Source organism: Nilaparvata lugens, chromosome 9 (genome assembly GCF_014356525.2).
Source record: "Nilaparvata lugens isolate BPH chromosome 9, ASM1435652v1, whole genome shotgun sequence".
In the NCBI taxonomy this organism is placed as follows: domain Eukaryota; kingdom Metazoa; phylum Arthropoda; class Insecta; order Hemiptera; family Delphacidae; genus Nilaparvata; species Nilaparvata lugens.
The window spans coordinates 30,762,422-30,787,866 of NC_052512.1; the positions used below are offsets into that span (position 1 = coordinate 30,762,422).

At 35.0% G+C, this 25,445-nt stretch overlaps 2 protein-coding genes across 3 annotated transcripts in view; one reads left to right on the forward strand and one right to left on the reverse strand.

Annotated features, from left to right (window-relative positions):
• Positions 1-25,445, reverse strand: part of LOC120352904 (transcription initiation factor TFIID subunit 10-like) — a 207,195-nt gene that overhangs the window by 70,178 nt on the left and 111,572 nt on the right. The gene's annotated exons all lie outside the window — the stretch shown is intronic.
• LOC111044982 (keratin, type I cytoskeletal 10) lies at positions 1,743-24,422 on the forward strand. Of its 2 annotated transcripts, XM_039435227.1 has the most exons (5): positions 1,743-1,877; positions 18,000-18,120; positions 18,157-18,248; positions 19,640-19,843; positions 23,260-24,422. In XM_039435227.1, the coding sequence occupies exons 1-5, from the start codon at positions 1,860-1,862 to the stop codon at positions 23,392-23,394; spliced, it is 570 nt and encodes a 189-aa protein (XP_039291161.1). In that variant the 5' UTR covers positions 1,743-1,859; the 3' UTR covers positions 23,395-24,422. The 2 variants fall into 2 exon arrangements, with proteins under 2 accessions (XP_039291161.1, XP_039291160.1); XM_039435226.1 differs by having other exon boundaries at positions 18,000-18,248.

Below are 25,445 nucleotides of genomic sequence, written 5' to 3' on the forward strand. Positions count from 1 at the left end.
AATCAGCTGTCTAGTGGACTATAATACTACCCGTTCAAAAACATCGAACATCTTGAAAATGTATCTTTCCATCAACGTTAGTAGACAGTTGACTATAATACTACCCGGTCAAAAACATCGAACATCTGAATCTTTCCATCAACTTTGTAGACAGTTGCAGCCAGACCTGATAACAGCGCTCACACTCACATTCCGGGACGACACGTCACGGTACGATAGAATAAAAAGCTCTGTTTATTTAGGATTTTTTCTAGACATTTCAAATTGATAAATTATTTATTAATTTTTGAGAAAACATAACAACAGGTCAATGTAACTTACTGAGCGCGAGGTCTACTGTTCACAGAACCACTAGTACAATACAATCATTTTGTCTCAAAACTGAACAAATTTTATATGTGAGCGAAAGAAAATGATTGTAATAATTATGAGAAATGGAACACAAGAATCAGGGCCGGTTTCCAAGCTTGGGATTTAGCTAAGTTCTAGACTTTAAACAGCTAGAGTCAGAAAATTGGCTTTCCGAAACGGGGCGTAGTCGCAGTTTTATGATAATGGTTACAGATGGAATTAAATAGAGAATGCATTTATTTATTCAAATGCTAATTAATATATAATTATTATTTATCGAAAATCCTAAATAAATGCTGTAAATAACCCTGAAGACTTCTGCTACTGCAGACATTGACAACAGGGTTAACAGCTAGATGGAAATTCGATGAGAACTACAATCCAAAAATTAGTTGCCAGCCCGGAATCGAACCCGGTACCTCCCAATTGCTAAGAAGATTGCTTATTAGAGATTGTCAGTTTGGTGTAAGGGTAAGCATTCCTGATTAGCGATTGGGAGGTACCGGGTTCGATTCCCGGGCTGGCAACTAATTTTTGGATAGTAGTTCTCATCGAATTTCCATCTAGCTGTTAACCCTGTTGTCAATGTCTGCAGTAGCAGAAGTCTTCGGGGTGATTTACAGCATTTATTTAGGATTTTCGTTACATAATAATTATATTTTATGATAGGTTAATCTTTATTTGCTCATTTATAAGATTAGAAACGTTTTTCCTTGACGAAATGAAACATTCCAAAATAAATCAAAATACCTGAAACTTTACACTATTTTCTCTCTATCTTATTCTGGGTTCAATTCTCTATTTTTTTCGTAATTTAATTTTAACGTTGACTGCGACTACGCCCCGTTTCGGAAAGCCAATTTTCTGACTCCAGCTGTTTAAAGTCTAGAACTTGGCTGAATCCCGAGCTCGGAAACCGGCCCTTGGCTGTGCAAATGCTAAAAATAAACTTTCTACTGGTGATATTTTCCAAAGTTTTTAAATTTGTATAGGCTACTATCAAGCTATGAAAATGAATAAGTTTTCTAAGGAAAACATTTTTTTCCGATAATTACTTATTGAGATATGAGCGCCTAAAATTTGAATTTTTGGGACAGAACATTAAAAATTTTAGTAAGAGATAAATCCATGAGATTAAGAGGATAGATTCTTTATGGTATTGTCGATCTAGTTGAACAATAATGTTCTCAAAATATCAATTTTTGAGAAAGTTATTCAATTTACCAAAAATAACTCAACTAAAAGTTATTGAGTAAAACAAAAACGGAATGATAACAAAACCAGAAATATGTGGAAAAAAGTTTCCGATGAGACAGGAAGACTCCGGATGCTTGCAGGATTTGGGAGGGTGAAGAGCGACGAAGAGGGGTGAAGGATCAGTAGAGAGGGAAGAACAAGACGTCTAAGAGGAGGAGAGCCTTTCTCCTTTGGATAAAAGCGGCCTTCATACAGAGTCGAATGCAGTGACCGTGCGTCAGTTAGCGAAGTGCAATACTAAACCAACCACCATGAGGACAATTGCTTTGGTAAGTCTTATCATTTACACAAAAACCACTAGATAATCGTAGATAATTGGCAATCTAAAAAATACAAAAGTGTAAGAAATTAGCCTAGATTTTCAAGCACCTAAATTTAAAAATCCATTTTCTGAAAATAATAAAAGACTGAAAATTTTGTGAAGTGAACAAGACTTAACCTATTTCGGACTATATGTGACCTTATCTAAATTTGGGAGAGGAATAGCACAAGGTTACCTTATTTATTCTCTTCCTCTCATTTTTGATTGTGTAATAGTTGTATAAATCAATAAAAGCCTATTTTTATTTGGGGGAAAGAACTGGCTTGTATACACGTACGGGATAGGAAAATTATATTTGACGCATCATCACGTCTCACCTGATTAACTTGCAATTTTGCATATAGATTCTTAATTAACCGAGGATGGTTAAAGGCCAATTTTAAATTCTTCAAAATTTCATTAAGTCAAGTTTTCAGTGGGTAAAATTTAAAATAAACCCTTGTGGGGTTGATAAATTCATTGATTGGCATCTGAAAAAGAGTCATTGATAGAAAATAATTTTTTTATCACGATTATCGCAAGAGTTTTTCAGAATTAGGATCTGTAGCTCATGATTTTCTCGATTTACTGTTGAAATAATGACAATTTTTGGATCTGATTCACTATTTTGTATGTATAATGAGGAATTCATAAAGAGTGATTCTTTGGTCATATTATACAATAGGTGTCACAATAATGATTGATTCACTTTGCTATTCGTTTGAAAAGAGATTTTTGAAGATACGGTATTTTCTCGAAAAAACCAATTCATCTTAAAGACCATTATCTACAAAAATGATAATATGGTGTTGCTCTAAATTATCTAAAGGTGTGTACAGACTTATGCGCCTGGAGCACGTGTATTTCGTATTGATGCTAAGCTTTTATACCTGTATTCTACTGTTTCTGTACAAATCCTATTATATTAAGTGAGCAATTTCTGTATTTTTATATCTGGCTATTTATATTTATTTATATATGGATATTTATGTTCAACGGATCTCGAAAACGGCTCTAACGATTTTCACAAAATTTGGAACATAGTAGGTTTATAATATAAAAATTCGATTGCACTAGGTCTCATCCTTGGGAAAACTCGCTGAACGACATTAAAAGGATAATTCATCCTTGGCTGAAACAGCTGAGACTTTCGTCGTCTGTGGATAGTAAAAAGTGAACGAGTGATTCTGTGGAAATCCAAAATATCGCATCCCCGAAATTCATAAGCTGACGTATAGCCAGCTGTAGAATATAAACACGATCATTTTAGAGAATTGTGTTCTGTTTATCAATAAATAAAAATAACGAGCGAATCTCGGTGCCCCGATATTGAAAATATGATAAGCCTAATATCACCTGTTGAAAATCGAAATGCAGTGTTCGTGGCGCATAAGTCTGTACGCACCTTTATACAGTACTCATATCAGATTGTGACAACTGAAATTTGTTAACATCTTCATGCTGAGTCATAATTACAATAAATATTTTTGCTAATCATGCTGCAATCATTGAAGGTAGTTATATTACAGTAATTATTCAACTAATTGAGCACTAAATATTCGTACAATCACTATTTCATCTAGGCTTCTATGCTATGTTTACTATTTTATGTAGCCTAAATTAAAAATCTGGTGTGGCGCACTCACACAACTTTCCTTGCCGTTATGAAAATTGATCACCTGATGCTAGTGTTCACGCGCATCTCAAGTCTACTATTCAAAGATCTGAGCCAGCTGGTGACAGGGTAATAACGCTAAAGACACACAAGGTCTGCTATTTCTTCATAGTGAATGATTTAATAGAATCAGCAATAATTTGCAATTGAATAATCACATTATCTCGAATTTAGAGCTTATTTTCAATTTTAAAATTAAAATTGAAAATGTTACTAATCATAATTTGTTGAGATTTCCATGCTCAATCTTTTCCATTTGAAATTTATTGTTTAAATTGTATCTGAAGCCTGATAATTGGAAATCTAAAATCAAACTTTGTACAGATGGGGTGGCGCTCCTGGAATTTTTACAGATATGAGACTTGTGGCAGTTGATAAGAGCTTATCAATGGCTATTATGGCTTTAAATTTGATCAAAATCGTTGTAGCCATTTTCGAGAAATTCACGAAAAACCCTGTTTTTGACATCATTTTTGCCATTTTAGCCGCCATATTGAATTGCATTCGATCGAAATTGTTCGTGTCGGATCCTTATAGTGTAAGGACCTCAAGTTCCAAATTTCAACTCATTCCGTTAATTGGGAGATGAGATATCGTGTACACAGACGCACATACACTCATACACAAACACACACACACACACACATACAGTCCATACCCAAAAACCACTTTTTTGGACTCAGGGGACCTAGAAACGTATAGAAATTAAGAAATTGGGGTAACTTAATTTTTTTCGGAAAGCAATACTTTTCTCACCTATGGTAATAGGGCAAGGAAAGTGAAAATTCACTGCATCTGATTGAGCACAAATATATTTGTCCAATCACTATTTTATGTAGGCTTCTAGGCTATGTTCACTAGGTATTTTATGTAGCCTAAATAAAAAACTGCATTTAAATCACTTTATGACTATTAGTCGATGTTTGAAAGTTGAAGTGCAATACAAAACTGATAGTTTGGAAACAGTTAGAAACAGTAATTGCACGTAAAACTCCAACATGATATATTATGATTATGGGGTCTTTGATTACCGTATTCAAACATGTATTATAGCATAGCCACCTCTAATACAAGGCCGCGGCCTACGATATTGCAACGTCGCAGTGTAGGCCGAGAATCTAATACATGATTGGTGAAAAAGATCAGCTGGTATTTTTTAAAATCTTTTTCACCAATCATGTATTAGATTCTCGGCCTACACTGCGACATTGCAATATCGTAGGCCGCGGCCTTGTATTAGAGGTGGCTATGATTATAGTGATGTTCACGTTATAATGGCAGAGAGAAAGATAGGAGAACAACGTTGCCGATTCTCTTTCTTGTCAATGCCTTCTATAGACGGTAGCTGATACAGGTTTATTGATGAAGTACGGTTCATTCTCGTTCAAAATAATCAATTATATTTTATTAAGCAAGAAATTTTACTTTTCAATAATTTCATAATGAGTTTTCAAAATTAAGATAAGATAATTTGTAAATTAACTATCAATTCTACATTGTTAAAAGACGATCTAGCAACAGAGCAAAGCGAGAAAGAGATAGCGCTATCCGCTTTGTTGAATGGTGACAAGGATAGCAATACCATTGCTAATCAAGCACTGTCATTATAGCGTGGACCTCACTATAGCAGAGAGCTGCAGTATACGGAGATAATATTATCTAGTTATCAGTGATAATGGACAACTTATAAAATACTTCATTATTTATCCGAGGCATTCAATCATGATACGAGTCATAACATTATGATAATCATGATTTTGTTCTCTTTCTCTTTCACTCTCTGAAACCTCATTGTCTCTCTCCCTCTCTGACACACACATTCTCTCTTTCTGAGAGACTCATTAACCGTTAGGGTTAAGTAAGAGAGGGCCGGCTACGCCCTAACTTTGCCCTCCTAGGTTTTCAATAATGGCAGCGAATCAATCAATCTCTCTCATCTATTCCTCTTTCTCTCTCTCTCACAAACGCTCTCTCTTCCCCTAATTATTTCTCCGTCTCTTACTCTCTCTCTCTAGATTTTTTTCATATCAAATAATAGATTTTTTCATATCACATGTAAATTCTTCTAAAACTTTGGTGGATAATAAGCTATTGCATATAAGTGTATGAAAGCCAGTATATATATTGTAGGCCTAATCTACATAAATGAAGCACTCAATCAATCTATCTAGATTCAATTTCTAGCCTTGTTTTCATCAGTTTCTCCTTTTTATTTTTCTTCTATTATTTCAATTATTCACCCATCCTCCTCTTTCTTTCTCTTTTTCTTTCTCGTCATAACTACTATCAGAGATGAAGAGAAGGAGGAGGTGAAGAGGAAGGAGTACGAGAACAAGAAAGAAATGTTGATGAAGAAGAAGAAGATTTAAAGGATCTTCTGTTCAATATAGTGTGAAAAATTCATATGAAAAAATACCGTAATTTTCTTTATAGTTCTGTTTTCTTCCTGTTTCTCAATATTTAATTTTAAAAATACTTTCACCTTATAGAGAAATATTTTATCTACAAAAATGCCCCCTTGCGAAATTCCGCTAGAATGCACGGTTTAGAAGTTACAAGCCAAAATCCGAGAAGACATCATTCTTTCACATTACTCTCACATGAGTTGTAGCCAGACAGACTACAGTCCTCACAAGATCCAAGCCTTGGATGGGGATAGCTGGCAAAAAATTGAAAGAAAGTGTAAGCTCCTGCCATCTGTCGGTAAAAGTCACAACTAACTACTCCTTATTTTCGATCTAGCGGCAAAAATGAATTTGACAGAAATCAGTCATAACCTTATAGTTTCTTCAAAATTGTGGCCTCATTTCTTATCGTATGAAAAATTTTAGAGGATGAAATTTGTAAGGAATAAAATTGATCATGAATCTAAATACATTAGAAGCATTAAATTCAATAAGTTCAATCACAATAATCTTAAATATTGAGTTTTCCATTGTGGTTCACATTTATTTTCAGCATATTCATTCTAATTGTATATTTTTGGATTGAGGAATCAAAAAATTATCAATGATTCTGATAGAACATAGTATTCTCTACAAATTATGTTCTTTGTCATTTTTCAATAGGACAAAATATAAGGATGGAATTTTGAGAAATACAGGTTCATGTCAACTTTGGTAGTATTCTAGTTACAGTTTTCGACGCTAGATGCTGCAAGCGTGCAGTTTTCTCAATAATTTCTGGTTGACAGAGAGGCTTGGCCTGAGATTTGTACTATCATAGTCTGTTCAGATTCCTAGTTGAAAAATTGCAGTCTCCTCGGTTTTTCGTCTATAACAACTGAACGATGCATCCTAGCAAAATATTTATAAGGACACGTTTTATTTAAAATGATTTTTCCAATAATATGGTCAAGCTTTGAAATTGATAATTACATAAATAACAGAGTTACGGAGCTTTGAAGAACCTTTTTGACAAATAATGATTTCCTGATATTTTTCTTCAGAATTTCTCCTTCATCTCCTTCTTCTTCCTCTCCTTACTTCTTCTTCTTCTTCTTCTTCTCCTTCTTCTTCTTCTTCTTCTTCTTCTTCTTCTTCTTCTTCTTCTTCTTCTTCTTCTTCTTCTTCTTCTTCTTCTTCTTCTTCTTCTTCCACTTTCAATTTTCATTTTTTTTACCTTTCTAGTGATGTAGGTGATTTGCCATTATTTATTCCGGTAGATAGATGAATTTGAAGATAGATAATTTGCAAGCAGATGAGAGAAAAAGGGAGAGAGAGAAAGAAAGAAAGTGTATATGAGAGCAAGAAAGAGACAGAGGGAGATGAGTAAATTATGAGACGGGGTAATCTACACGAGTGACGAGGAAATAAAGTTCATAATGCTCCATCGGCAGGATAGTACTAGCCTACCTGGGAAAAAGTGAAACTAAAGTGCATTTCTCAAACCGTACAGAAAGTGATATTAATGTGCAAATCTTCCCTGCACACCTTCGCAATTCTATTTTTATCCGGATCTCGAGAAATGGATATTATAGTAAGCTCCACGTTATAATGGCAGTGTTTGATTTGCAATGGTATTGCTATCCTTGTCTATCATTCAACGAAGCGGATAGCGCTATCTCTTTCTAGCTTTGCTCTGTTGCCAGATCGTCTTTTAACAATGTATAGTGAGGTCCACATTATAATGTCAGTAGATAAAGATAGGAGAATAGCGATGCCGATTCTCTGCATTATTTAATTATATTTCTACACTGTCAAAAACATAATTGGGATTGTTGTGGACCTAGAAAAGGATAGTACCACCGGCTTTGTCGAATGATTGACAAGGATAGCAAAACCAAAGTTGATCAAATACTGTCATTATAACGTGGACCTCACTATAAAATTAATAATTAATCAACAAAATATTTCATCTTCATTATGAAATTATTGAAAAACATAATTTATTGCTCCATAAAATATAATTGATTATTTTAAACGAGAATGGACAGTTAATATTACATCAGTATACCTGTATCAGCTACCACTAGTAGTTCTGTGAACAGTAGACCTCACGCAGTATTCTCATCCACAAGTACATGATTGAAACTATAGACCTTATGGAAATACAGCAATAGACTGGCTTCTCCACGCATCTGTGTAATCAATTGTCAGCTGATTTATGATGAATAATATTCCTGATTTTTACTTTCCTTGCCCTACTACCATAGGTAAGGAAAGTATTGCTTTCCAAAAAAAATTAAGGTACCCCAATTTCAAGTTTTCTATACGTTTCAAGGTCCCCTGAGTCCAAAAACATGATTTTTGGGTGTTGGTCTGTGTGTGTGTGTGTGTGTGTGTGTGTGTGTGTGTGTGTGTGTGTGTTGTGTGTGTGTGTGTGTGTGTGGTGTGTGGTGTGTGTGTGGTGTGTGTGTGTGTGTGGTGTGTGTGTGTGTGTGTGTGTGTGTGGTGTGGTGTGTGTGTGTGTGTGTGTGTGTGGTGTGTGGTGTGTGTGTGTGTGTGTGTATGTGTGTGTGTGTATGTGTGTATGTGTGTATGTCTGTGAACACGATAACTCCATTCCTAATTAACCGATTGACTTGAAATTTTAAACTTAAGGTCCTTATACCATGAGGACCCGACAATAAGAAATTAAATAAAATTCAATTCAAGATGGCGGAAAAAATGGCGGATAATTACTAAAAAACCATGTTTTTCACGATTTTCTCAAAAACGGCTCTAACGATTTTCTTTAAATTTATACCATGGATAGCTATTTATAAGCCCTATCAACTGACATGAGTCTCATTTCTGGGAAAATTGCAGGAGCTGCGTAATATTCTCGAAAAAAATGGCGGATAATTACTAAAAAACCATGTTTTTCACGATTTTCTCGAAAACGGCTCTAACGATTTTCTTCAAATTTATACCATGGATAGCTATTTATAAGCCCTATCAACTGACATGAGTCTTATTTCTAGGAAAATTGCAGGAGCTGCGTAATATTCTCGAGAAAAATGGCGGATAATTACTGAAAAACCATGTTTTTCACGATTTTCTCAAAAATTACTCGACTGATTTATTTCAAATTCATACTCCGTATAGTTATTTATCAGCCCCATCAACTGGCATGAGTCTCCTCTCTGGGAAACTAATGGGGGGTTCACCCCATCCTTGAGAAATGTACTTTGTAACCTCCTTCTCGTGCATGAGGTAGGTAGGTAGAGCAGTCTATAAAAATAACACATAGTCGAGATATTTCATCTGTAGAACAGCTAGCTGTTCTAAAAATCATCGGATTTCACAATTTACACAAAGGAAAAAGTACTCTGAGAACAATAATTATATACACACATATACAGTAGTCCGATCGTAGTTTCAAATAATTATGTTGCCGCCAATCGTCATTATGTAATTTCTCTAAATTATTATCGTTTAAGAATGAGGCTCCCAGTTCAATGAGCAAGGAAAGTTGTGTGAGTGTACCACACCAGATTTTTACTCTAATATTTGCGTATGAAAGAGGCTCCTTTTTCCTTTTATATTATCCTTGAAATGCGAAATTTCCAAAAACCTTGTATGTACGTCGACGCGCAATTAAAAAAGGAACATACCTGTCAAATTTCATGAAAATCTATTACCGCGTTTCGCCGTAAATGCGCAACATATAAACATTTAAACATTAAGAGAAATGTCATACCGTCGACTTGAATCTTAGACCTCACTTCGCTCGGTCAATTATACTTGATTCTGGCATTGACAAGACAGAGGATCGGCAACGTTGATCTCCTATCTTTCTCCACTGCCATTATAACGAGGACCTCACTATAGTGAAAGGAGTTGTAGGCCACCATTGAGAGTATATAGCTATTACAAGAAGGATACTACTGTATATACTATTCTTGGTAAGCCACTACATAATCATTAAAATAATTGGAAACGTTTTGTGGACTACGTACCTACTTTACACACAGAGAAGAGTCGTCTATTTTCTGGTTACATGCAGTCTGTCTTCTATTGCATAATCGCACCCAAGTGGTCTGTTATGTGCTACAGGAAGGAGAAGAAGAGAAGGAGGAGAAGAAGAGAAGGAGGAGTAGGAGGAGAAGGAGGAGAAGAAGAGAAGGAGGAGAAGGAGGAGAAGAAGAGAAGGAGGAGTAGGAGGAGGTCGAAGAGTAAGATGGGGTGGCGGTGAAGAAGGATAAGGAGGAGAAGGGGAAGGAAGAGAAGAAGAAAAGGAGAAGAAGAAGAAGAAGGAAAGGTTGAGGAGAAGAAGGAAAAGAAGAAGGAGGTGGTGAAGAGGGAGGAGTAGGAGGAGGTCGAAGAGTAAGATGGGGTGGAGGTGAAGGAGGATAAGGAGGAGAAGGAGAAGAAAGAGAAGGAGAAAAGGAGAAGAAGAAGAAGAAGAAGAAGAAGAAGAAGAAGAAGAAGAAGAAGAAGAAGAAAAAGAAGAAGAAGAAGAAGAGAAGAAGAAGAAGAAGAGAAGAAGAAGAAGAAGAAGAGAAGAAGAAGAAGAAGAAGAAGAAGAAGAAGAGAAGAAGAAGAAGAAGAAGAAGAAGAAGAAGAAGAGAAGAAGAAGAAGAAGAGAAGAAGAAGAAGAAGAAGAAGAAGAAGAAGAAGAAGAAGAAGAGAAGAAGAAGAAGAAGAAGAAGAAGAAGAAGAAGAAGGAGAAAAAGAAGAATTATCGGAAGAAGGAGAAACAGGAAAAGGAAGAGAATGAGTTGGATAGTCTCATTTGTATTGCAAATAAATGAAAATGAAATGAAATGAAATTTGGTATCAGGAGTGAATATTTTAGGGATGCAATTGTACATAGGGTATGTGGTTTAACCTCATATTTGATTGGTTTGAGGGTCCCAAAATTCTGTCTTCAGCTAAGGGCTAAGTTTTGAGAATCTCAATCAGCTCTTGGTGATTGTCTATCCTTTTCGATCTTTGATGCATGAAAGAAAGGTTCAAGGAAAGTTTTAAAATGTGGGGAAAAGCACCCATATAAAATTATCTCATATCTGTACTTTCATGAGCTTTATTTCTTCACATAATTTACAGAGTTTTTCAACTTTTATGAAACAGATCCCGGGTATAAAAAACATCCAAACTCAAGGGAGCGTAATGAGTGCGATGAGCCGAGAGAGAGAGAGTGATTGATTGATTGATTATATGCCTTTATTAGGGCGGAGTTGGGACTCCTGGTTCTCTCTACCACACAACACTTCACAAAAGAAGTAAACAGAAAAAAAGAGTGAGAGAGAGTGAGAGGGGGTGAGAGAGATTGATTGATTGATTATATGCCTTTATTAGGGCGGAGTTAGGACTCCTGGTCCTCTCTACCACACAACCCTTTACAAAAGAAGTAAACAGAAAAAAAGAGAGAGTGAGTGAGAGGGGGGAGAGAGATTGATTGATTGATTGATTTGCTGCCTTTATTAGAAACCTAGGAGGGCGAAGTTAGGGCGCAGCCGGCCCTCTCTCCCACTTAACCCTCCTATACAATTCTAATGCATCTACATCACAACATAAGGAAATAGTCTCTTAAATATAATAATAAGTAATATGATAGAAAAAATATATATGTATAAAATATAAATCAATAATTGAAAAAAAGCAATTTCATTCAATTTAGTAGAATATATTTTAGACTGAAAGAAAATAAAAAAAAAGTTAGAAAATAGAGTTATAGGAAAATTTTTTTTTTATTTTTAAGCAAGAAACAAGAAAATTTCACGCAAACACACACCTTTCACACAAGCAAACACACCACGCATACACACCTCCTCATCCTATGCCCCGATCGCCCTCCCTCAGCCACGCCAAGACCTCCGCGCCGAACAGTGTTCGCCTCTTCACACTCCTCAATAATGCGGGTAAGCTATTCCTCAGTCTGCAAGCAGTCACACAGAACGACCTATTATATGTCACAGTGCGATGGATGGGAATGCTCAACAGGCTCGGGAGCCATGCCTCGTATCTCTCCTGTTGATTCCTGCGAGGAATTGAAATTTCTGACTCAGAAGAGAAGGAGAAGAGGAGGAAAGGGGAATAGGAAGGAGAAGAGGGAAAGAAGGAGGAGAAGAAAGTGAAGGAAGAAGAAGGAGGAGAAGAAGATTAGACTCCATTGGTCAATTGTTGCTACGCAAATTAGGATGAGGAGGAGGAGGAGGATGAGGAGGAGGAGGAGATGGAGGAGAAGGACGAGAAGAAGAACAACGAGGAAAAGGAGATGAAGAAGAAGAAAGAATTGTACGAAGGTGTGTGATTCAAGAGCAGAGGCTTATTATCTCTGATTTCTACAACACGAACTCTCTCTGAATCAATATAGAATACAAAGCATTCCAAAAATTGAAATGAGATTCTCTACATTTGACGTGTCTAATATTCACATATCCCTCTAGACCTCTAGAGTCAATGAAAGTATTCTGAGAAAACTATATCATAGAGAAAATATAGTAAAGTTTTCATAGTATAACTTCTATCATATTTATATGTTTGATGAACATAAAGTTATTCTATTATTGCAGTAATATAACTTGTGCTATATTTTTTCTATGACTATACTTAGTTAAAGATAACTCATCGATCTCCTTCTATTTGATTGTCTCTCTTTTATACTATCATAAAGGAAAGAACTGGCTTATACATGTACGGGATAGGAAAATTATGTTTGACGCATCATCACGTCTGAATTACTGGACTGATTAACTTGAAATTTTGCATAATATAGTTTCTTAATTAACTGAGGATGGTTATATGCCTATTTTCAATTCTTCAAGATTTAATTATGTCAAGTTTTATCCCTACAGAGACACACTTACTTTATGCTAACACAGTAGACACACTGGGGTGTTGAACACCCCAATTTAATTTTGCATTTTTCTTTGAAAAATATGAGAAAACAAGTACTAAGACCATACTTCATCATTTCTTAATCACTTTTGTTTCAAGTGCATACAGAAATCGAAAGTAAAGAACTGCTTATCAATATTTATACTAATTTTAGAAGTACGTATGTTCCGCCTGAGTGTTGGAGCTCCTAATCCGGTTTGAACGAATGGCTTGATCATTGCCAATGACAACTTCATCAAAAACTCACGTCTCTTCATTTTATTGTTTTGAATCACAAGTTGTAGAGAATCATAGCATTCATTCCAATCTGATCCATCATCCCATACCACATTTGTATTGATAATACAAGTAAATCTTTGTAATAAAAGTGTTCGATAAAAGTCCTACATAAAAGACACTCTGGGGTGTTAGACACCCCAAACGAAGAACAAGATGAGCTGGTGGCCTTGTAGAATGCTATTACTGACTGGAAGTGGTGGAGAGTAGTTGACAATACTACAAACCTGATTTAGACTGGGCATAAATTCCCATCTGTTTGATATTGTCAACTGCAGAACAGAAAAAAAATCCCTGTGGTGTGAAACACCCCAGTGTGTCTGTTTAGGGTTAATAAGGACCCTTGCGGAGCACGGGTTACCTGCTAGTATTCAATAAATTCCTCTACCTATTCCCCTTTCCATTATTCTCATCCATTAGCTTCACCATAGTCTTCTTCCTAGTCTGACATACATTTTCTTTATCGCTCTCACCAATTATTATGCAACACAAAAAGCATACTAATGGTCAGTATAATCAGACTTAATGCATCTCAACATGAAAGTGGTTGACCCGGTCTGTCTGGTTTTTTAAATTGTAAAATATTCATCTTCCATTTACTCCTTCTCTCTCTCTCTCTCCTTACCCACACGCAATAACACTCATCTCTTTCTATTACAGTATTTACATGGAGATTACACAACTCTTTTTGTTGTATAATGTTGGTAGTAATAATAATATATTATTCAATAGGATACAAGAATCTGAAACACGGTACAACCATAATCACATAGAAATGTAGCCATATATCATTCTATCTGAACTATGAAAAATTGAATTTGTATTGAATCAATTTAATAGAAGGTATCAATTGTATTTATGACTATAGTGAGGTCCACGTTGTAATGGCAGTGTTTGATTAGCAATGGTATATTGCTATCCTTGTCTATCATTCAACAAAGCGGATAGCGCTATCTCTCTCTCGCTTTGCTCTGTTGCCAGATCGTCGTGAAGAACTCATCTATACTATAAGCTCTTGTAGCTATATTATATAGTGAGTAGAGTTATTGTAATACTCGTCAGTCTCCACAATTAGCTGAAAAGTTTTAAAAACATTTCCTTCAAGAGTCCAAAGTTAACTTATGCTTCCTACTTTTCTGCACTGATTTATCCGCTCGGAGAGAGAGAGAGATATGATCTGCCACTACTTCTCTATAGTGAGGTCCACGTTATAATGGCAGTGTTTGATTAGCAATGTGCTATCCTTGTCTATCATTCAACAATGCGGATAGCGCTATCTCTTCCTCGCTTTGCTCTGTTACCAGATCATCTTCTAGATGAATTAATAATTAATTAACAAAATATTTCATTTTAATTATGAGAATTCATTATGAAATTATTGGAAAATATAATTTTTTTCTTAATAAAATATCGTATAATGAATTATTTTAAACGAGGATGAACAGTAAATATTACTTCAATAAACCTGTATCAGCTACCTTCTTTAATAGAAGGCATTGACTAGACAGAGGCTTGGCAATGTTGTCTCCTATCTTTCTCCACTGCCATTATAACGTGGACCTCACTATAGATTTTCTGTTTCCAAAGAAATAGCAAGCATTGTTGACATTATTTCCTTGATTTCATGCATTTTATGGGAGATATTGTACATCTTCTGAATATAATAATATTATGATGTCTAGCTTCACATACGTATATGCTTAATTTGTCAAGGATATTGTAGGCCTACTGGAAAGACTAGCGGGAAACCTGTGCTACGCAATGGTCCATTATTTAAAATTAGACAAACTTAAAACTTGACATAATGAATCTTGAAGAATTTAAAATAGGCCTATAACCATCCTCGTTTAATTAAAAATCTATACACAAAATTTCAAGTTTAGTCCAGTAGTTTAGACGTGATGATGCGCCAAACAGAATAATTTTCCTATCCCGTACGTGTATAAGCTAGTTCTTTCCTTTATTATAGTAGCCTATAGATATAGAAGATGGATGATTTATCAGTATCTTTGTATGAGAATAACTTTAAAACGGTTTCAGATATCGATGTGCGGTTTACACCATTCATTTTCTCTTGAAATTCTGTATCGAATTCAAGTATCATATATGACCTTCCAATTTAAAAAAATGAAGTTGGATTCAAAATGGTGGTTCCAAAATTTTGATGCAACAGAAAATCAGTTATTTTATTCGAATATGATCACCTAGTATATCGTCTAATTTCCCTTTTGAAAGAAATGTTTAGCTGCTTTCATACAACAACTGGAAGCATGACGAATTGAAAACTTGACGTAATGAAATATTGAATAGTTTAATGTAGGTCTATAACCATCCCCGGTTAATTAAGAATCTATATGCAAAATTTCAAGTTAATCAGGCTATAGTACTTCAGACGTGATGATGTGTCAAACAAATTTTTCGTATCTCTTACGTGAATGAGCCAGTTCTTTCCATTATTATAGTAGCCTATAGATAACGAGAGAAAATCAATAAGAGGTTATCTCATCCAAAGTAGTACCTAAGTAAAAAATAATGGTGTTCAAACAACAATAAAACTTAACTTCATAAAAATTGAAGGCAAGCACAAATAGATTTTATTTTGAAACTGGAAAACTTGCTCAATCTAATGAGAATAATAAAACTCAGGTTTATTGTTATCATATAAATATTGTTATCTTTAAGAAATGTAATCGACAAGATATATTCTTTTTTGTATAGTCCTACAATGAACAGGCATATTTGAAAGGTAGCCTATCTGAAAGGTAGGGTAACCGATTTAATAATGGTTCATGACATTGAATCATAGCGCCAGCCGTGCATGTCTGTGTTTTATTATTTGGCGTGAAAATATGAAAATCTTAGAGAAAGGAAACCAGTAAAAATGCATAAAACTAAGAGTAGAATTATATTTCGTAATACTTTTCAATATTGAAAGAGACTGGAAATAAATACCGGACAACCTTCAGTTATCTACAATGAAAAGATTACAATGGCAGTGAAGAAAGATAGGTGAACAACGTTGCCGATCCTCTCTGTCTTGCCACTGCCTTCTATATACGGTAGCTGATTGATGTAATATTAACTGTTCATTTTCGTTTAAAATAATCAATTATATTTTATTAAGCAATATATTATATTTTTCAATAATTTAATAATGATTTTTCATATTTAAGATGAAATATGTTGTTAATTAGTTATTAATTCTATATTGTTGAAAGACGATATGGCACAACAGCGAGCAAAGCGAGAAAGAGATAGCGCTATCCGCTTTGTTGAATGATAGACAAGGATAGCAATACCATTGCAAATCAAACACTGCCATTATAAGGTGGACCCTATAGGTTTGTGTATGGACATGGAAGTGTTAAGAATAGTTCCACTTTAGGAGTTTTCAATTTATCATCTCATTGTACCCAAAAGAAAAAGATGCTTTGAATTATCATGGAAAGGAAATTAATTTTGGGAATTGCACCAGTGAGTGAACCAGTTGGTATAGGCCTAATGAGATCTTGAGTGATATCTATACTATGATAGGGAAGAACTGGCTTATTCACACACATACGGGATAGTTCAATTTATCATCACATTGTACCCAAAAGAGAAAGATGTTTTGAATCACCCTGGAAAGGAAATTAATTAATTTTGAGAATTGTACCTGTTGAATAAAACAGTATAATGAGATCATGTGTAATCTATAAAGGAAAGAACTGGCTTATACACGATTAGACTTAGTCGACTCAGAGAGGAAACTTCGTGAGTTCAACATGAACACTTGAATACTCATTAGAAATTAGAGAACGCTGGCCAGTTCAGAACGGTAAAATCGCCGCTGTTGTATCCCTACCGCTGTATTCCTTCTCTGCTGCACATGTACCTCAAAAGTAATTTTGTACAGAGTATAATAATGTTATTTTCCTCAGTGGTACTACGTAGCACATAAGCTCATTTGAAGAGAGATAAGAGCACTTTGCGTTTTTGCACTGAGAATCAGTCCAAATTTATTCATAGTCCGTACAAAATTACTTCTGACTTGGAGGAATATGTGGCGCAGAGAAATGGAGGGAGATCAGCCAATTAAAGTGATCAATAGAGTCATATAGGTAGAAGCGCAGTTGCCAATTTGTCAGTCGTCTGACTGCTTTCAGACAGGAAACTTTGCATGTGTAGCATGAGCACATGAACAGTCACTAGAAGTTGGAGAACGGCAACATCGCACCTCTGTGTCCCTCCCGCTGTATGCTCTCTCTGCTGCGCATGTCCATCCCAAGCCACTAGTATTTTACGTCACATGGACGGGAAGGGGCCTTTTGCAGGCGAGAATGATGTTACTAGTCGAGGCGTTAGCGGAGACTAGTATTTCATTCTAGCACTGCAAAAGACATTCACGTCCAAGTAGCGTCCACTATTTTTTGTCATAATAATCTACAGAAGAATAATTGAGAAGGAGAAAACATCATGTGCTTGTGCTGAAGTTACTACATGCATTCTATAAACATAACCTAGTTTACAAATTCCGAATCAGGGATTTTGTGGAAGTTGACAAAACTTCCACCTGGAGCGCTGAAGGTGGTTTTTTGTAGCAATTTTGCTGTTCCTATTTTGGATCTAGGAAGAAAACATATGGTTTCATTACAGTAGAGTATGCTGTAATGAGAATTATATGTTTATTTGTTTTGCAAACAGTTGTTTACCGGCTTGATGTCATGCATGGAAAACAGCTGAGATTAAATTACTATGACAAAAAAGTTACAGTATTTTGTACAGACTATAGAAAAGGCCTATTACATGAAATAACTGTTTTCATCGTTTTTCATTGTATTTTTCCACTGTTGATGATAATAATAATTGATGATTTGTTGTTGTGTGTTTGCAGTGCCTAGTTGCTGTGGTGGGAGTGGCCTACGCAGAGCCACCAGTGGGCGGAGGCTACAGCTATTCAAGGCCATCAAGTGGTGGCTACAGTGGCGGTGGTGGGGGTTACAGCAGTGGTGGGGGTTACAGCAGTGGTGGGGGTTATAGCAGCGGAGGAGGTTATAGCAGCGGAGGGGGTGGGTACGTCCAGGTTGCTCCAGGCCCTTCTTCCAACGAGGGACAATATGTTGACAGTGCACTTCTCGAACAGGTACAGAATACAAATGGAAATAAATTACAAATTATAGTCTGTCCAAACAGAGGCGTGAGCTCTGAAGGATTGGGCCGACCCCCACTACTCACACACACACAAGCGCAGTCCGCGTTTGTGTGTGTGAGTAAAGGGACGGTCTGCATACCTGCCCAGTAATGATTCTTCTATGAATCGCCTTGTGCTGAAAAAATACATTTTTCCAACTGTCAACTTTACTCAATTTCTACTCCAATTACTGAACTCTAAAAATTATCCCTTCCAAAATGAGTTCAAACACGGTACAAATTGTGACAACTCTAAACAGTTTTATTTATTTATTCATATGCAAATACAATTCAGGTAAAAACAACAGGCATTTGCCCAAAACTGCTTCAAACCTTAATTTGGAATACACAGTCTAAAGGTTATGCTACTTACGTAACTTAAATGATAATCTGTACACAATTTGTAGTCCAAAAAATGTATCTACTACAATTTTGAATATTATTATTAAATTTTTATTTTTATTTATAGTCAATAGGTTACAATATAATAAATAAATTGGACTTTTTTAAAAGCTGAGAGTTGTAACAAATGTATCGTGTTGGGACTCATTTTGAAAGGAATGATTTGTAGATTTCAGTAATTGGAGTACAAATTAAGAAAAGTTAACAGTTAGAGAAATGTAATTTCTCAGCACAAGGAATACTTGGTGATAGCACAGGCATTCTATTTGTTTCAATTGAATTGTTCTTCGTTCATTCCTAGAAGACCCAAAAGCGCAGGTCTGCCTAACGTGTGTGCCTGCGCGTGGGGGAGCGAGGGTCAGCTTAATCCTTCAGGGCTCACGGCTGCTTGGACAGACTATAGAATTATAATTAGATTTAGAATTAAATTAGAAATTATAGATGAATTTACATAATATATACTGAGAAAATAATCATTGAACTGTATATAATATGAAAAAAAACAATTTGGGATTACTATACAAGATAATATTTTAATGCATCTACATAAATTGGCAGAGCTTTGGACATATCAATGTCCATTCTTCGGAAAGAATATTCAAAATATCGTAACTCTCTACCAAAAAATGGGAAAAAATAAATACAATAAAAAAGAAATGGGAGAGAAACAGAGAATGTTATTACTCACACGATCTCGATCATTTTTGTGAATGAGACTAATATTATGAATGAAGAGTTGAAATATACAACTATCAATTGATAGGTAGATACATTAATTGATTGATTAATAATTATTATCAACCGAAAATTGCAATTAAATGCTGTAAATCACCCCGAAGCCTTCTGCTACTGCAAATATTGACAACAGGGTAAACAGCTAGTTGGAAATTCGATTTCAATTTATTTCCATAATGTTAATTGATTGATATTTTTTATTGATAGGTCAGACAAATCATCCTGAAGGATGAAGCCTCCTCTTCTTCTTCAAGCGGTGGATACCCCAGCTCAAGCGGTGGATATCCCAGCTCAAGCTACGGTGCACCCAGCTCTAGCTACGGTGTCCCAAGCTCCAGCTATGGTGTCCCTCAGAGCTACGTCAGCCGAGTTGTAGGCATCGATCTCGAAGGAGTCAAGCAAGCACTTCAGGTAGGCCTAATTAACCTCTCAGAGAAAACACAAAATACTTGTATTATTTTCTCTCTGCTAACCTACATAAATAAAGGACACCAATCTAATCTAATCCAAACTTTAATTCATAAAATAGAATTATAGTACCCTGTGAAATTAATAAAATAATAGATTAAAAATACAAATTATAACAACTAGTTTCAGTGTTCACACCATCATCAGGTTATAAAAATCTGGTGTGGCGCACTCACACAACTTTCTTTGCCGTTATGAAAATTGATCAACTGACGCTAGTGTTCCCGCGCATCTCAAGTCTACTATTCTAGGATCTGAGCCAGCTGGTGACAGGACAATAGAGCTGGATACACACGAAGTCGGCTATCTCTTCATTTAATAGAATCAACAGTTGCCAACCGTTTGCAATTGAATAATCTTATTTTCTCGAATTGCGAGCTTATATTTTCAATTTTAGGTGAAAATGTTACAAGACATTAATTGTAGAGATTTTTATGCTCTATCATTTCTATTTGAAATTTTTGCTTAAATTGTGTCTGAAGCCTGATAATTGGGAATCTAAGATCAAACTTTGCATAGATGGGGCGGAGCTCCTGAAATTTGAACAGATATGAGACTTGTGGCAGTTGTTGTGGCAGCTTAACTATGACTATTTTAGGTATTAATTTGATCAAAATCGTTGGAGCCGAAAACCCCTGTTTTTGATAACATTTTCGCCATTTCTGCCGCCATCTTGAATTGCATTTGATCGAAATTGTTCGTGTCGGATCCTTATAGTGTAAGAACCTTAAGTTCCAAATTTCAAGTCACGCACATACAGACCAATACCCAAAAACTACTTTTTTGGACTCAGAGGACCTTGAAACGTATAGAAATTCAGAAATTGGGGTACCTAATTTTTTTTCGGAAAGCAATACTTTCCTTACCTTAATAGGGCAAGGAAAGTAAAAATAAATCTCAAATAAACGTTTACTAATAGATTTATTTTAAATATCATCTTCAAGTAAATTATTTAAGATAACTTGACGATGGTGTGAACACTACTGGAACTAGTTGCTCTTATTTGTATTTTTAATCTAATATTTCAGTAATTTCAAAGGTTACCTTACAATAATTCCATTTTAAAAATAAAAGAAAGTAAGCCCTGATTTCATAAATTCTAATCCAACATTCTAATCCACCAGTTTCCATACTATGAAACATAAATCATAAAAACTCCCACGTTATCCTTAACCCACACCTTATACACTTTTTTTATTTTTCTAATAGATTAACACTTCTTGACAAGTATTTTCAACTTATTTTTTAAGCAAGACCTAAAGACTCAAACGAAGCGCGAGAAGCCGGCTTCAGATGCTTACTACTCCACGTGCTTTAGAACTGTGAGCTATTTATCAAAAAAATAATAATGACTAGAAAAAGCTCAAAGAAGATCGATGATGGACTGATACAATGCAAAAAGTGTAATAATATATTATAGTGATAAAACTGGCGTTAAGACAACCTTCAAGCATAAATTATGAAACAAAAATATACATGCAAAAAGTGATTATAGCCTGTATATTTAAATTTGCTATTGACATTATACTTGAAAGCAATATTTATATTATAGTGTATAGATCAAATCAAATCAAATTTATTTATTCATTTAAAATACAATGAAATTACATAAAATAAATGCTTATGAATAGGGTCCCCGCTTGGATGACAGGTCCGTGTGCGGGGAGGAGTCGCACAAAGCAAACAATATTCATTTTATAATAATTATGTATCACATCTAACAATATGGAGAAAATAAATTAATTATATACGGTAGGTGATATATACTTCAAAAGTGAAAGTTTGGGTTGATTTTGATGAAAAACATTTTATTGAGAACTATCCGACAGCAATCAGGGGTATATTCAGCTTTAAAGCAAATGAGAAAAAAACTTTGAAGAAAATGGAAAATTTGGGAAAAAGGGAACCAAAAAACGGAAGATCTAACTTTTCAAATATAGGGCGAAAGAAGTAGAGCGTCCGCCGCGCCGCTTCAGTCCCTATGCTAAGGAGCCACACACCAACCCTCCGCCACTAAACAGCGACAGTGCAACGCTCACTTGGTGTTAGTTCTGGGGGAATATTTCTGTAAAGCCAGTGGGCTAGGTGAAAAGAATTTGAAAGTTGGATAGAATTACCAAGCCGGGGAAATTGAATATTTATATTTAATCGATTCCTATAGTGAGGTCCACGTTATAATGGCAGTGGATAAAGTTAAAAGGTCAGCGTTACCTATTCTCTGCCTCAATTAATTATATTTCTACATTATCAGAAACAGATTTAGCATCGTTGCGGAGCTAGAAAAGGATAGTACTGCCTGCTTTGTCGAACGATAGGCAAGGTTAGCAACATCAAAGTTAATCAAATACTGTCAATATAACGTGGACCTCACTATAGTAGGGTAATCATGCTGTATTTCTGTGAAATTGATGCTATTTTTTTTAATGAAGACTAATAGATTTTTATAAATAATTGCTTGACATTTAATGCAGGGAACTCCTCAAAAAGTAGATTAGTGGGGAATCTCTGATTATTTGAAAGTAAAGCCTTTATCAACGCCCTCTGTGCAACTGCAACATACCAGAGAGCATTGGTTGAGGCTCCACCCAAGCCACAATATGCCAGTCATTCAAGCAATGACTGGATTCTGACAAGAATTATTTAAGGAGTTCTTAATTTAATATAATAGTAGTTCTGTGAACAGTGGACCTCACGCAGTATTCTCATCCACAAGTACATGATTTAAACTATATAGACCTTATGGAAATACAGCAATAGACTGGCTTCTCCACACATATATGTAATCACTTGTCTGATTTATGATGAATAATTCTATAGTCTGATTCTTACTCTAATATTGGCTCATGAAGGAGGCTCCTTTATCCTTTTATATTATATTTGAAATGCAAAATTTCCAAAAACCTTGTATATACGTCGACGCGCAATTAAAAAAGGAACATACCTGTCAAATTTCATGAAAATCTATTACCGCGTTTCGCCGTAAATGCACAACATATAAACATTAAGAGAAATGCCAAACCGTCGACTTGAATCTTAGACCTCACTTCGCTCGGTCAATGACAAAAATTTAAGAATTTCTTAATTCAATACCGGTATATGGTTTGACGTTTCCAATATTGTATATTGTGTATACTTGAAGGAATAGACTTTATTCTTTTCTGTCTTTTTTTACTTAGGGCTACTCTTGAATATAAATAAAAATATAAATGTCACTTTATTCACTTTCCAATCACTTGAAAATAGCATCATATATAGCCGAAATATTTTGTGATTATAAATAATTTTAAAAAAGGTACTTAAATTTATATTTTTATTTGTTCTATTCGGTATGTTATTTGAAATTTTACTTTGATTTTCAGGTTGCTCAATTTGAACAGGCCAGTTCTGGTGGTGGCTATGCAGGTGGCTACCCATCCGGATCTTACGGAGCCCCATCCGGATCCTACGGCGCCCCTTCCCGAACACCTTCCGGATCTTACGGAGTGCCCTTCTAGACACAAACCCCTCTCATCCGATTTGTACATAGAACACACACAAACTTCATCGAACCAAAAATGTGGAAAGATTTTACATGACGAGTGGAGCAAAAACAATCAAATTAGCCCTGTTAAGTTTAATTCAAATTAAAAATAACCCTGGGATAAGCAAAAATTTGACACATTTAATAGTAGCTGTTTGGTTTTGAAGCATCTAAATTTAAAAATCTACTTTGTGAAAATAATTAAAAACTAAAAATTTTGTGAAGTGAACAACTACAACACTTAACTTATTTCGGACTGTGTGAAACCTAAATTGCATTCAGATAAGGTTACACAGTTCAAAATAAACTTGAAAATTTGAAATTTTATGTTATGTTATGTCATGTGACAGCTTACCTAAATTTGGGAGAGGAATAGCACAAGGTTACCTTATTTTTCTCTCCCTATCATTTTTGATGATATACTTGTTGTATGAATCAATCAACTCTGTTTATCTTGAATAGCTAATTGATTTGTTGATAGATATTTCATTATAAGATACCTGAAATTCATAATTTAATCGGTAAACACTATGGAAGATTCATTTTATGAAGAAGCCTTCAAAATTTATTTAATGGTGGATTGAAATATAAATTATTTCATCGTTAATTGTTCATTCAAAAATGCTCCACTCGATAAGTGATTATTATTACTTTAACAGACAACTACTTTGGGACAAAATTTCACAATTTCTATTCATTGCTGTTATCTATTACCTATCTTTTTCTTTCGAATCGTATTGTTAGTTTCATGTTTCCTATTTTCCATTTTCCAATCTGTCCTGTACGTTGTTTGTTTTTTGTAGGTGATATTTCATTTTCTAAGTCATAAAGAAATTTTGTCCCACAGACGTTTTCGAAACCTCTCATTTGTCATGTTTATCGTAACTGTAATAGTATATTGTTTTTACAAAGTTTTGTAAGAAAATGCAATCAACAATGTTGATAAAAAATACAAAAAAATTAAAAAATTGAATAAACCGATACATGTTGCCACCGTGAACAGTTGTATTTCTTCACCTCTATCCATAGCCTGAACATCAACCAAATCTTGGAGATTGGTATTTTTTTATTGAAATCCATGAATAAAAAGAACATCATGGAGTTTTTCAAAACTGGTCAAAAATTAGAATTGCTTGAACTATTACGAATGATAGTAGGCCTACTTGACGAGAGGAACAATAGTATGTCATCACATTGGCGACATTCACTCCTATTATTGAGTTATAAGCATTTGAAGATGAGTGATTTCTCTGATCTGTGAGTGAAGGAAAGACTTTGTTCAGTGAATAACTCACCCTATATTGTCTCATATTAAAGCACGACACTTGTTAGGTCAACCTCTATCCATAGCCCGAATATCAACAAAATCTCTGATATTGATTCACTGGATAGGACACTGATATATGCTGGGAGTCCAGATATAGTCTGAATACAGTGAATCAGAGCTTGATGAAAATCTCGTTCAAACAGCGCCAGAAACATTATTATTAAACGAAAATCCAAATTAAATGCTGAACAAATCACCCCGAAGACTTCTGCTGCTGCAGATATTTATAACAGGGTAAACAGCTAGATGGAAATTCTGTTGTCAATTAGAGCCTGTTAAAATCAGAGTGGTGTAAGTCATATCAACCTTCTTCTGAGAAATTAAAGGTTTTAGTAGAAGCTATTCACTCAATTCCCAAGTGAGAAGGTGATGAATTTAATGTTTTCAGGGCCACAGGCATGTATTGTTCTCACTAATGACTATTGATTTGACCAAGAAAATAATCAATTAACATTTTTGTAGGTATGTTAATGACCAAAAAAATGATCAATTAACATTTTTGTAGGTATGTTAATTACATGCACCACCCACTCTGATGAATAATATGACTCTTTCTCTCTCTCTCTCTCTCTCTGGACAGTTGCTTGAACCATACGACTTACACCACTCTTCTAGTAATAGATTTATAGTTCTATAACCCATAACTGGACTCAACTCAAAAGTAAAAAAAAATTGACCTACACCACTCTGACTTTCAC